The sequence below is a fragment of the Stegostoma tigrinum genome, chromosome 24 (genome assembly GCF_030684315.1).
Source record: "Stegostoma tigrinum isolate sSteTig4 chromosome 24, sSteTig4.hap1, whole genome shotgun sequence".
Lineage (NCBI taxonomy): Eukaryota > Metazoa > Chordata > Chondrichthyes > Orectolobiformes > Stegostomatidae > Stegostoma > Stegostoma tigrinum.
This window is the reverse complement of record NC_081377.1, coordinates 5,841,273-5,854,116: the sequence shown is the minus strand read 5'-3', so window position 1 is coordinate 5,854,116 and position 12,844 is coordinate 5,841,273. Positions and strand designations below refer to the sequence as shown.

The 12,844-nt window shown below is 43.9% G+C and overlaps 1 protein-coding gene across 3 annotated transcripts in view; it reads left to right on the top strand.

Moving 5' to 3' along the window:
- LOC125464991 (protein tyrosine phosphatase type IVA 2-like) overlaps positions 1-12,844 on the top strand; it is a 110,368-nt gene that overhangs the window by 63,256 nt on the left and 34,268 nt on the right. Inside the window, exons 2-3 of one of the 3 annotated variants that reach the window (XM_048558006.2) lie at positions 9,556-9,928; positions 10,012-10,131. In XM_048558006.2, coding sequence (XP_048413963.1) covers positions 10,036-10,131 — 96 coding nt within the window. In that variant the 5' untranslated portion in view covers positions 9,556-9,928; positions 10,012-10,035. Of the gene's footprint in view, positions 1-8,231; positions 8,334-9,555; positions 10,132-12,844 lie in introns of those variants that run through there. The other 2 variants (XM_048558005.2, XM_048558004.2) reach the window with 2 other exon arrangements.

Here is a 12,844-nt window from a genome sequence, read left to right as displayed (position 1 = left end):
GAGGAGGGGTGTGGAGTATGGCAAGTTGTTGTGTTTGGGTCATTTAAAAACTTTGCACTAACAGCACATAAAGGCAGGACAAAGTGGTGTATATACTAATAGCAATGATTGGGTTATAAATGCTTTTTAGTGGAAGAATATATTTTTATAATACGTCGTTTCTTGTTTGATGGCCAAACAGCACTTGTAGTTGCCTCAGTGTATTTTTCAGGCAATTGTCAAGAAGACTTCCCTGTGTTCTTGAATGGCTTACCATGTTGATTTCATTTTGCAATAAGCGTTTGTCTGTGTTGGGTGATGGTAGTCAACTTTAAGGCAACAAACTCCATTTTAAATCTTCTCACAATATTGCACTACTGTTCAGAAGTGAAACTCACTCCTGGCTTTGTGTGAAAAGTGTGTAAAAGAGCAAATAGAATTGCACAGTGAGCAGATATCAATTGGCCATTCTTTTAAACTGTATAGTGCACTAGTCTTAGCAAAGATTGTGTTGTGGGTGAGATTGTTGACTTGCTCACTGACTTGGTTTGTTTTTGTTCAGAAGTTTCATCACCATGCTAGGTGACATCATCAGTGGAGCCTCCAATGAAGTGATGTTCTTCAACTCCACTTGAAACTTACACTGTCTGGTTCGTTATGGTAAGTAGTGTCGTTTCTGGTTTTGATCTGTATGGGTTTGTATATGGGGTCCAATTCTATATGTTTGTTGATTGCATTATGGGTGGAGAACCATGCCTCTTGGCTCAGTGATAGCCTTCATTGTCTGAGTGCACCAATATTAACTAGCAGCAAAAGGGCACAATGAATTCTCCTTAATATCGAAAATTTGGACAATGAAGGCCATCAGTTTAATTGGGGCAAGCTGACCATAGTAGCCCAAGTCAAACATAGATACTCACGGGCATTCCTAGAGGCATGGTTCTCCACCCGTAATGCAATCAACGAGCTCATAGAATTGGACCCCATATTCAAACCCATACAGATATAACAGGAAATGGCACCATTCGCCAGAACAGACTGGACAATATAAATTCCAAGCGGAATAGAATAACATTGCTTAATCGGAGGCTCCACTGATGATGTCACCTAGCATGGTGACAAAATGTCTGAATGAGAACAAGTCAGCTTGGCAAGCATGTACAGTGCACAAACTGGCAGGGCTGAACTTCCTGAAAAGTCAAAGTTTTGAATGTGAATATAGCAGAGGAATTTCAAAAAATTGCAAACGCAAATTTAGTTTTTAAGAAGGTCAAGTGGTATTACATTGAAACTGGAATATAGGAGCAGAAGTAGGCCATTCAGCCCTTCATGCCCGCTTTGGCATTCAATATGATCATGACTGATCATCCAACACAGTACCCTGTTCCCACTTTCTCCCATTCCTGTGATTCCATTTGTCCAAAGAACTTCTGCATCTTTCTTGAAAGTTTGTAATGTTTTGGCCTCAACAGTTTCCTGTGGTAAAGAATTCCATGGACTCACCATGCTCTCTGGGTGATTATCCTCAGATTGTGACTGATGGTTTTGAACTACCTGGTCATCAAGAATGTAATTCCAGCATCAATCCTCTCCAATCCTGTTGGAATTTTGTATGTTTCTGTGAGGTACCACCTCATTCTTCTAAATGCTGGTAAATATATACACCTAATCAATTCAGTCTCTTTCCCCATACATCAGTACCACTAATCCAGGAATCAGTGTGGTAAACCTTCTTTGCACTCCCTCAATAGATGGAGCATTCTTCCTCAGATAAGGAGACCAGAACTGTGCACAATACTCAGTGTGGTATCACCAAGGCCCTGTGTAATTGCAACAAGACCCCTGTTCTCGAATCCTTGCTACGAAGGTGAACGTATCATTTGCCCTTTTCTCCAGCTTCGCTTTGCATGCTTGCTGATGGTTGAAGAAATCTTCGAAATGCTACTAAAATGCCAACTTTTTGAACTGACATGTCAGTTCTTCCTCATAACTTCATAGCGATCTGATTTAACTTTCTACATTGGAAAAGGTTTGGTTCTGATTTTATGATGCACTCTCAAGGCTAGAAATTACACAACACCATGTTATAGTCCAACAGGTTTATTTGGAAGATAACAAAATGTGAGGCTGGATGAACACAGCAGGCCAAGCAGCATCTCAGGAGCACAAAAGCTGACGTTTTGGGCCTAGACCCTTCATCAGAGAGGGGGATGGGGAGAGGGAACTGGAATAAATAGGGAGAGAGGGGGAGGCGGACCGAAGATGGAGAGTAAAGAAGATAGGTGGAGAGAGTGTAGGTGGGGAGGTAGGGAGGGGATAGGTCAGTCCAGGGAAGACGGACAGGTCAAGGAGGTGGGATGAGGTTAGTAGGTAGCTGGGGGTGCGGCTTGGGGTGGGAGGAAGGGATGGGTGAGAGGAAGAACCGGTTAGGGAGGCAGAGACAGGTTGGACTGGTTTTGGGATGCAGTGGGTGGGGGGGAAGAGCTGGGCTGGTTTAGGGATGCAGTAGGGGAAGGGGAGATTTTGAAACTGGTGAAGTCCACATTGATACCATATGGCTGCAGGGTTCCCAGGCGGAATATGAGTTGCTGTTCCTGCAACCTTCGGGTGGCATCATTGTGGCAGTGCAGGAGGCCTATGATGGATATGTCATCGAGAGAATGGGAGGGGGAGTGGAAATGGTTTGCGACTGGGAGGTGCAGTTGTTTGTTGCGAACTGAGCGGAGGTGTTCTGCAAAGCGGTCCCCAAGCCTCCGCTTGGTTTCCCCAATGTAGAGGAAGCCGCACCGGGTACCGTGGATGCAGTATACCACATTGGCAGATGTGCAGGTGAACCTCTGCTTAATGTGGAATGTCATCTTGGGGCCTGGGGCATTCCGCATGGAGATGGCCTCAAGGCCCTCCGCTTCTTCCTGTCCCGCAGGCCCGACCAGTCCCCCTCCACCGACACACTCATCCGCCTAGCTGAACCCGTCCTCACACTCAACAACTTCTCTTTTGACTCCTCCCACTTCCTACAGACTAAGGGGGTGGCCATGAGCACCCGCATGGGCCCCAGTTATGCCTGCCTCTTTGTAGGTTACGTGGAACAGTCCCTCTTCCGCACCTACACAGGCCCCAAACCCCACCTCTTCCTCCGGTACATTGATGACTGTATCGGCGCCGCCTCTTGCTCCCCAGAGGAGCTCGAACAGTTCATCCACTTCACCAACACCTTCCACCCCAACCTTCAGTTCACCTGGGCCATCTCCAGCACATCCCTCACCTTCCTGGACCTCTCAGTCTCCATCTCAGGCAACCAGCTTGTAACTGATGTCCATTTCAAGCCCACCGACTCCCACAGCTACCTAGAATACACCTCCTCCCACCCACCCTCTTGCAAAAATTCCATCCCCTATTCCCAATTCCTCCGCCTCCGCCGCACCTGCTCCCACGATAAGACATTCCACTCCCGCACATCCCAGATGTCCAAGTTCTTTAAGGACCGCAACATTCCCCCCACAGTGATTGAGAACGCCCTTGACCGCGTCTCCCGTATTTCCCGCAACACATCCCTCACACCCCGCCCCCGCCACAACCGCCCCAAGAGGATGCCCCTCGTTCTCACACACCACCCTACCAACCTCCGGATACAACGCATTATCCTCCGACACTTCCGCCATTTACAATCCGACCCCACCACCCAAGACATTTTTCCATCCCCTCCCCTGTCTGCTTTCCGGAGAGACCACTCTCTCCGTGACTCCCTTGTTCGCTCCACACTGCCCTCCAACCCCACCACACCCGGCACCTTCCCCTGCAACCGCAAGAAATGCTACACTTGTCCCCACACCTCCTCCCTCACCCCCATCCCAGGCCCCAAGATGACATTCCACATTAAGCAGAGGTTCACCTACACATCTGCCAATGTGGTATACTGCATCCACTGTACCCGGTGCGGCTTCCTCTACATTGGGGAAACCAAGCGGAGGCTTGGGGACCGCTTTGCAGAACACCTCCGCTCAGTTCGCAACAAACAACTGCACCTCCCAGTCGCAAACCATTTCCACTCCCCCTCCCATTCTCTAGATGACATATCCATCATAGGCCTCCTGCACTGCCACAATGATGCCACCCGAAGGTTGCAGGAACAGCAACTCATATTCCGCCTGGGAACCCTGCAGCCATATGGTATCAATGTGGACTTCACCAGTTTCAAAATCTCCCCTTCCCCTACTGCATCCCTAAACCAGCCCAGTTCGTCCCCTCCCCCCACTGCACCACACAACCAGCCCAGCTCTTCCCCCCCCACCCACTGCATCCCAAAACCAGTCCAACCTGTCTCTGCCTCCCTAACCGGTTCTTCCTCTCACCCATCCCTTCCTCCCGCCCCCAGCCGCACCCCCATCTACCTACTAACCTCATCCCACCTCCTTGACCTGTCCGTCTTCCCTGGACTGACCTATCCCCTCCCTACCTCCCCACCTATACTCTCTCCACCTATCTTCTTTACTCTCCATCTTCGGTCCGCCTCCCCCCCTCTCCCTATTTATTCCAGTTCCCTCTCCCCATCCCCCTCTCTGATGAAAGGTCCAGGCCCGAAACGTCAGCTTTTGTGCTCCTGAGATGCTGCTTGGCCTGCTGTGTTCATCCAGCCTCACATTTTGTTATCTTGGAATTCTCCAGCATCTGCAGTTCCCATTATCTCTGATACAGGTTTATTTGGAAACAAGCTTTCAAAGCTTTGCATCTCCTTCAGGTATGAGTGAGAGCGGCAATATCTGATAGAATTTATAAGTAAAAGCTCCAAGAGTCTCACCACTGATGTATTAAACAAACCTAAGATGCTGTTAAATCTTTATTCAGTTAGAAGGTTTTAATTGATTAATATGTACTTGTAGATCCCCAGATTTCTTTTACATCACTGTCCTGAGAGAACTAAAGGTTTTATCAGTGTAAAACAGAGGTGACAATTTAGGTCAGACGATGCATGTTAGGTACGAGGCCTTGTTTGGAATCTGTTTGTGGTTTGGTTTGGAGTCAGATTTGTTTTATTTCTAAAGCAGGAATTTCTAAAACGCCACAACGACTGTCTATAAATTGTGTGCTTTTTGACCAAAATAGAAATTCACCCCATAGATTTACATGTATTATCTACACTTTAGCAATATTGGTCAGCTAACAGAATCATTCTCTGATGCAGAAGGAAGCTGAGGCTAGGCATCTTTCAGACTGGAGAGTGTGTTTGCAAAGAGCTTCTATATAGGTCTCTGCCTTCAGTGAAATTTAATTACAATAGTTTTCAGTATTCTAGTGCATAAAAATAGCAGTCCTGTTATAAATGGCATTCCACTAAGTGGACCAATTCTTCATTTGGGAATTGGTTGAAACAGGCTTCCTGAAACATTGTTCTATGGCATTTATGTAGAAAGTCTATGCAGGTGAAGGTTCATGCTGATAGGCTGTAGAACAGTGTCTGTGGCTATTTGGTGAAAGGAAGAATTGTACTGATAAAGTATTTAAGTGCTAAATGTGAAAGGCTGCTGATTTGTTTTTGAAGTGATTTTGCAATGTTCTGTTTATTTGTGAATAGTTGTGAATTCTTGCAGTTTTGAACCATATTTGCTCACGTACACATTGCAGTTTTTTAAGAACAAAAATTTTAAATTCTGATTGTTAGTCACAGTCAGTATGCAAGTTGCCAATTTCCTTTACCCCTCCCAGCCCCCAAAAAAACCTCTGGATAAGATTCAATTTTGGAGTTAATTTTTTTGCAAGATCATGCAATTGTAATAAATCAAACAAATAACTGTGAATGTTGGAGGCCTGAAACAAACAAGCAAAAGTTGATGGAGAAACTCAGCAGGTCTGACAGCTTCTACGAAGAGAAAACAGTTAACATTTCAGGTCCAGTGACCATTCTCCAGAACTATGTTTATAACTTTTAATCGTCTAGGCAGTTCAGTTTGCTTGTGTATCTCCAAAGGGAGAAATGTTTAACCATTTTTCATATTTAAGATAATCTTGTTTAAATATTTGTGCACTTAATTCCAGTAAAATATTTTTGTATTGGCTTTCGTACCCTTTCTGGACATATTGACATATCCAGTTGGGTGAAATAAAAGAGCAGAATCATGTCACCTTTTGGAATCAACTGTCACAAAAATGACTTCTCTTGTTTTAAAGATTTTATTTCCCCCTCTTTCCTTTCCTGAAGATGTTGACGTCCTTGGGACATTCAGAATGGTCCCTAAAGGATATGTGCTGTAGGTTATTGAACCATGAAATTCACCATAGTTCTGTCTCGTGATATTCTCATCTCCTCATGAATCAGAAGATAATATCACGTGTCAGGGTTTTTGACAGAATTTGTTTTTTTTTCTGGGATCAATTATAATTCACCTGTCAGTGCCGCAGAGATCAGCTAACAGTGCAGACAATGAGTCAAGTCACTTTGTGAATTGAGAAGCACTAACCAAGAAGTTGTTTATGAAATGCCTGCTAAATTAGCAAGGAAAGACGTAGATTATTAGAAGAAAGGCTTCTTCAGTCTTTGATTTATGTAGGATTATTTTGAAACTAAGGATTAAATGTTGATTGAATTAATTGTGGTTTTCACTAGTATATGCTGAACTACTTATAGGAAATTGTGTACAAGTAGGTAAATTGGTATATACACCTTCATGGAAACGTAAAATGGTTACAGCACAGGAGGCTATTTGGCCCATGTCATGCTGGTCTATTGCCAGAGCAATTCATCTATTGCCGCTGCCTTGCCCTTATTCCCGTAGCTCCACTAGATCCTGTAAAGCCAATCCCTCTTCAAAGACTTGATTGGATTTGCTTCTACCACACTCTTGGATAGTGCATTCTAGATACTAACTAACTAGTTACTGCATCAAGAAAGTGTTTTTAAAAAGTAACCGTTACTACTTTTCACAATTAAAATGTGTGCCCACTGGTTCCCAATGCATCTATCATTAAGACTCTACACTGTCACAACCCCTCATCTCCCCACACCCTTCTCTTATTGAACAGTCGTAACTTTTTCAATCTGTCTCCATAACTGAAGTCAAAATCTGACATGAAAATTTCATCTCTTCAGTAGCTGCTTTGGACTTCTGTGTGATTTCAATTTGGAATTTAGAAACTGGAGAAAACCTAATTGCCAGTTACAATAGTTGAATCAGGATGTACTGGATTTGCAAGAGGATAGGGAGGTAGCAAAATTACCATTTATATTATAACCACTTAAGTCTGCAACAGCCCAAAAAGAACAGAAAAATAATGTGTAGATTTCGCCATTGAAGAAAACATTGTAACCCAAAATTCATCTGAGTAAATTCGTGGTCCAGACACTTTCAGTTTAAAGCCAGGAGGGCTCAACATTGGGGCAGCACAGTGGCTCAACCTCACAGTGCCAGGGACCTGGGTTCGATTCCACCCCCAATTGACTATCTGGGTAGAGTTTGCACATTCTCCCTGTGTCTGTGTGGAATTCCTCTGGGTACTCCGGTTTCCTCCCACAGTCCAAAGATGTACCGGCTAGGTGGATTGGCCATGCTGAATTGCCCGTAGTCTTCAGAGATGTGTAGATTAGGTGGATTATGAAAGGTTGGTCTGGGTGGGATGCTGTGAGGGGTAGTGTGGACTTGTTGGGCTGAAGGGCCTGTTTCCACACTCTAGGAATTGTGATCTATGATTGCTGTTCTCAAGGCAGCTTTCATGCAGACTGGAGTATCAAAAATCAGCTTTCCACTGTGGCTCACTCTCAAAGAATCACTGTTTTATACAAAAAGACATTTACAAAATGATACTTTTCCTGATTTTTAAATCAACACTCGTCTGTGTGTTAATTTGCACACAAACTCCTAGGATCTGTAAAAATTCAAGCTCAACTTTGGAGTAAGCATGTGTCTGATTTGAGAAGTCCACCGTTGAATTTGAAATTTTGTTCTGGTATGAAGAATATTTTGAAAACTGATCCTCATAACCTTTTCTGAAAGCACATTTGTAACATGAGTAAAAGGCACTCAGCTGTTGTTGCCACTGTTTGTGGGCCTTCTGAAAGCCCAACGGTAGTGGTGTTTTGAGATATGGAATCTAGCCAAGAGTTCTGAGCTCCAGTTTACAACTTGTGCTGAAACGTTGTGTGCGGTATGTATGTGGAATGCATGCACCAAGACAAGATCTTGCCTTGCCACGTAATTGCAGAACTTGAGCTGCCTTTCAGATGTGCAGCAGCTCTCTGAGCTGGGTTGCTGGGAGGGTCTGAACTTCAGCTTAACTGTGAAGCTGAGCCCCACCACAGATTGGTGTCATTAATACTAAACTTTGAGTTCTGCTACTACTTTGAAAACAGAAGAGAAATACAGGTACTTAATTTCTGGTCTGAACCCAGTCTATGAAATAGCTTGATTTTTTTCAGCAGAAATTGGCAGACCTTTTAGCTATATTTTTGAGGATATGTTTGTTTTTAATTTGATAGTTATTAATATGTTTATGCAGTAGAATTTTAGCTACTACAGCAGTGTACCCATACAACTCCATTGCACTGCTGTGGAGCATCTGTTGCTTGGTTTATGAAGGACATAGCAGGTTTGCACTGGATGTCATTAATATGTATCTGTCTAATGCTCAGCTCATTCTTAGCTTACCTTCAAGCACACTTTTCCCTGTTATTCCATGAAGGGGAAAAGTGGTGGAAAGATTAACAGGCCATACAGTCTGTTGAACCCTGTCATGTATGATCCTTCTGTAGCGAAACTAAGTAGGGTGGGGTTTATGAATCAAAGGTAGAGATGCCACTACTGTGTCTCGAGGCCTCCATAAGAGTTGTATGCATTCAACAAAAACACGAAGAACAGGGTTAGATTCCAGGTTGATTTCAGTTAATTGATTGGAGTGTTCTCAGTTTCAATTGCCGTTTCTGAGGATGCTAATGAAGTGTGTTCTTCTGTAATGAGGACAGGTATACCTAGGTTCTGCTGCTACTGAAAAGCTGTCTTACTCCCAGGATCCTCTATTCAGGCTACATCAATAATGACCAATTTGGACAAGAAATAGAGAATCTTGTGGAATGTTAAGAATCACAGCTTTCAAGGGAGGCCAAAAGGGGGATACAGTTAAAGGCTCAAAACAAATTTTGTCACCTTGCCAAAGATCAAGGCAAAAGTATTTTCTGACTATGTCCCCTTAAGTGCACAATAGTGAGCTTGGTTAATAATCCTGGACGGGCAAAAGCTCTGTGAAAGCATCAGACATGATAACATTCTATCAGGAACTCTTGGAAAAAAGGCAGTTCTGAATCTGAAGAGAGATTTAATTGTTTAGATATGTATAACAAGATTTTTGGGAGTGCAGGGGAGAGTGAATGCTAATTTTGTAGTGGAATTGGAGTGGGGAGAAAGTATATGCATAACTGATGGTGAAGGAATGTGAAAAGCTGCTTTGTATGTGGAATATGTATTAATGTTCGGGTTTAGTGCTTTTTGTATTGAATTGCATCAAAAGTACTTGATTATTATTTTGGTTGCACTGTTTATTAGTTGTCATCCTTAATTCAGTGATTTCTCCTTTTCTCTTTTTCTTCAACAGAAAATCAGTGGCATTTCCGGTTGCTCATTTATGGAGTTTCTGAAGGGCAGCAGAGACTATTGCCAGGCACAGCACGGCCACCTCGCAGACAAGTGAACTCCAGGTCTCTCCCATTTCATCTACTCCACGAGGAAATCATCTTAAATGTAAAAGTGCCAACAGCAAACTGGGATTCGTCTGGATACTGGATTTAAAAATTGGATAGTTTGTGAGAAACAGAGGACATTTGTTCTTTCAATGACCTAGCCTGGATGGGGTAAATCTGCCTGTGTTTTGTGCAGTTGGATGCTGTAAGAAGCACCATTGCTTAGAGACGCCAACCGAAACGTGCCAGTCTGAATTGGATTTCACATCAAGTGTGTTGAGTCCAATTGTGAGTGGAAATTTTAAAAGCACAAGTACCAACAACGAAAAGGAATACGAGTGCTGTTTCAGAATCTCCCTTTTTTTATACAGATTATTTTTCAAGTTGCAACCACAATGAACCGCCCGGCCCCTGTAGAAATCATCTCCGAGAGTATGAGGTTTCTCATCACACACAACCCAACCAATGCTACCCTCAACAAATTCACAGAGGTAAAAACAAAGTTATCTTCAGGCCAACTTGTAAATAATCTAATCAACATGGAAAATGATGCGATATTTTCAGTGTACTATGCAATATTCCCTGGTTCTTTGGGTTGAAATGTGCCCTTGAAGGACAGGATAAAGCTTCAGGAGAAAACAAATGGTATTATGATGAACTCTTTCATCTTTGGTATATCAAACTGAATTCAGGGCATGACCATCTTACAAGTTCTGCCCACCCATGCCATGCAAACCACTAAAATCCTAAGCAAATATATTTGTATATTCTTGTCCAGTGACCAGACGTTCATAGAACAAAACAGGCTTTGCATTCAGGGTTCATAGGCAGCCAGTGGGTGGTCTTGTTGAAAGATGACGGTGGATTGAGTATACATGATTTAGCTTCAACTCGCACAAAGTAGAGGTTTTTTTTTCGGGTGCTATTGTCATATCAATAATGCTGACTTGCTGGTCATTTACTGGTGTTTTTTCAACCTGCCCTTAAGGTCTATAGCATCAACAATGTCTACATGGGTTTGTTTAATTTTGGAAATAAAAAACTAGCCTCATTGTACTGTCCCTAATCATCTTCTAAACAGTAAGTTACTACAATGCAGAAATAAGAAAAATGGTCTGAATTTAATTGTGAAGGATTAAAAGTCACTGAAGTTAATTGTAAAAATGTAGTAGGCAGTCTTCAATTGTTTAAAACTTCTGGAGTAGATGTGATTTTGTTCCTTGTTTCTAATGCAGGTAATGTTAGGTGTTCAATGTCACTCAATTGGCTTTATTTTAAGTAGATGTTGAAAAAAGCACTCTTTTGCACCGTCACTTGTTTCTACGTCTAACAGAAAAGAAATCGTTCCACTTAATCTACTACAAGGTCTTTTTTGCCCTAATTAAGGCAGTCAGTAACTTGCTGCAAAATTTCTTCTGTCTGCCCCTCTTCCCCTATCTCCCTCCGTCCCTCCTCTTTTACTGCTTTTCTTTCTCTCTTGCTTGTCTCTCAATGTATGGGGATTGCATGTGAATCTTTACCCTACTACTCGGTAGTACAATATGGTGCAGGTGCTATTTGTGGTTACCATACTGAAGCTTGAAATTGAATGAAGCATGTTGGGATAAAGCAAAGCTCCTTTGACTGCATCTTCAGCTCTTGACCAAGTACTTTAGACTCAACTGAGTGAAAAATGTTCAAAATACCACTACGAACAAGAGCCAGCAGTGTAATGTGAGGAGCGACTTGTTCACGTGAGTTGATTGTAAATGAATAAAGTGATTTTGAGGTTTACATAGTGGAAATGTCTGCCATTTGATTGCTTTGTCCTCAGCGGCTACAGGCAATCACTTCATAATGTAGTGAAAATAGCATTTAAAATATTTCAAGATAATAAAATGTGAGGCTGGATGAACACAGCAGGCCAAGCAGCATCTCAGGAGCACAAAAGCTGACGTTTCAGGCCTAGACCCTTCATCAGAGAGGGGGATGGGGGGAGGGAACTGGAATAAATAGGGAGAGAGGGGGAGGCGGACCGAAGATGGAGAGTAAAGAAGATAGGTGGAGAGAGTGTAGGTGGGGAGGTAGGGAGGGGATAGGTCAGTCCAGGGAAGACGGACAGGTCAAGGAGGTGGGATGAGGTTAGTAGGTAGCTGGGGGTGCGGCTTGGGGTGGGAGGAAGGGATGGGTGAGAGGAAGAACCGGTTAGGGAGGCAGAGACAGGTTGGACTGGTTTTGGGATGCAGTGGGTGGGGGGGAAGAGCTGGGCTGGTTGTGTGGTGCAGTGGGGGGAGGGGATGAACTGGGCTGGTTTAGGGATGCAGTAGGGGAAGGGGAGATTTTGAAACTGGTGAAGTCCACATTGATACCATATGGCTGCAGGGTTCCCAGGCGGAATATGAGTTGCTGTTCCTGCAACCTTCGGGTGGCATCATTGTGGCAGTGCAGGACTGCCGCAATGATGCCACCCAAGGTTGCAGGAACAGCAACTCATATTCCGCCTGGGAACCCTGCAGCCATATGGTATCAATGTGGACTTCACCAGTTTCAAAATCTCCCCTTCCCCTACTGCATCCCTAAACCAGCCCAGTTCATCCCCTCCCCCCACTGCACCACACAACCAGCCCAGCTCTTCCCCCCCACCCACTGCATCCCAAAACCAGTCCAACCTGTCTCTGCCTCCCTAACCGGTTCTTCCTCTCACCCATCCCTTCCTCCCACCCCAAGCCGCACCCCCAGCTACCTACTAACCTCATCCCACCTCCTTGACCTGTCCGTCTTCCCTGGACTGACCTATCCCCTCCCTACCTCCCCACCTACACTCTCTCCACCTATCTTCTTTACTCTCCATCTTCGGTCCGCCTCCCCCTCTCTCCCTATTTATTCCAGTTCCCTCCCCCCATCCCCCTCTCTGATGAAGGGTCTAGGCCTGAAACGTCAGCTTTTGTGCTCCTGAGATGCTGCTTGGCCTGCTGTGTTCATCCAGCCTCACATTTTATTATCTTGGAATCTCCAGCATCTGCAGTTCCCATTATCTCTGATACTACTTTAAAATATTTCAGCCAGGAATGCAGAATTGAAACTAGATATTTAATCAAACGTGACTAAACTTATTATTTCGTTACTGCCCAATCATGCTCTGTCTTCCTTCCAAGCACCTCTAAATATAAGCAATCCAAGATATTGAGGATGTTGACATTATACAAATTTGGTTTTTCATCATAA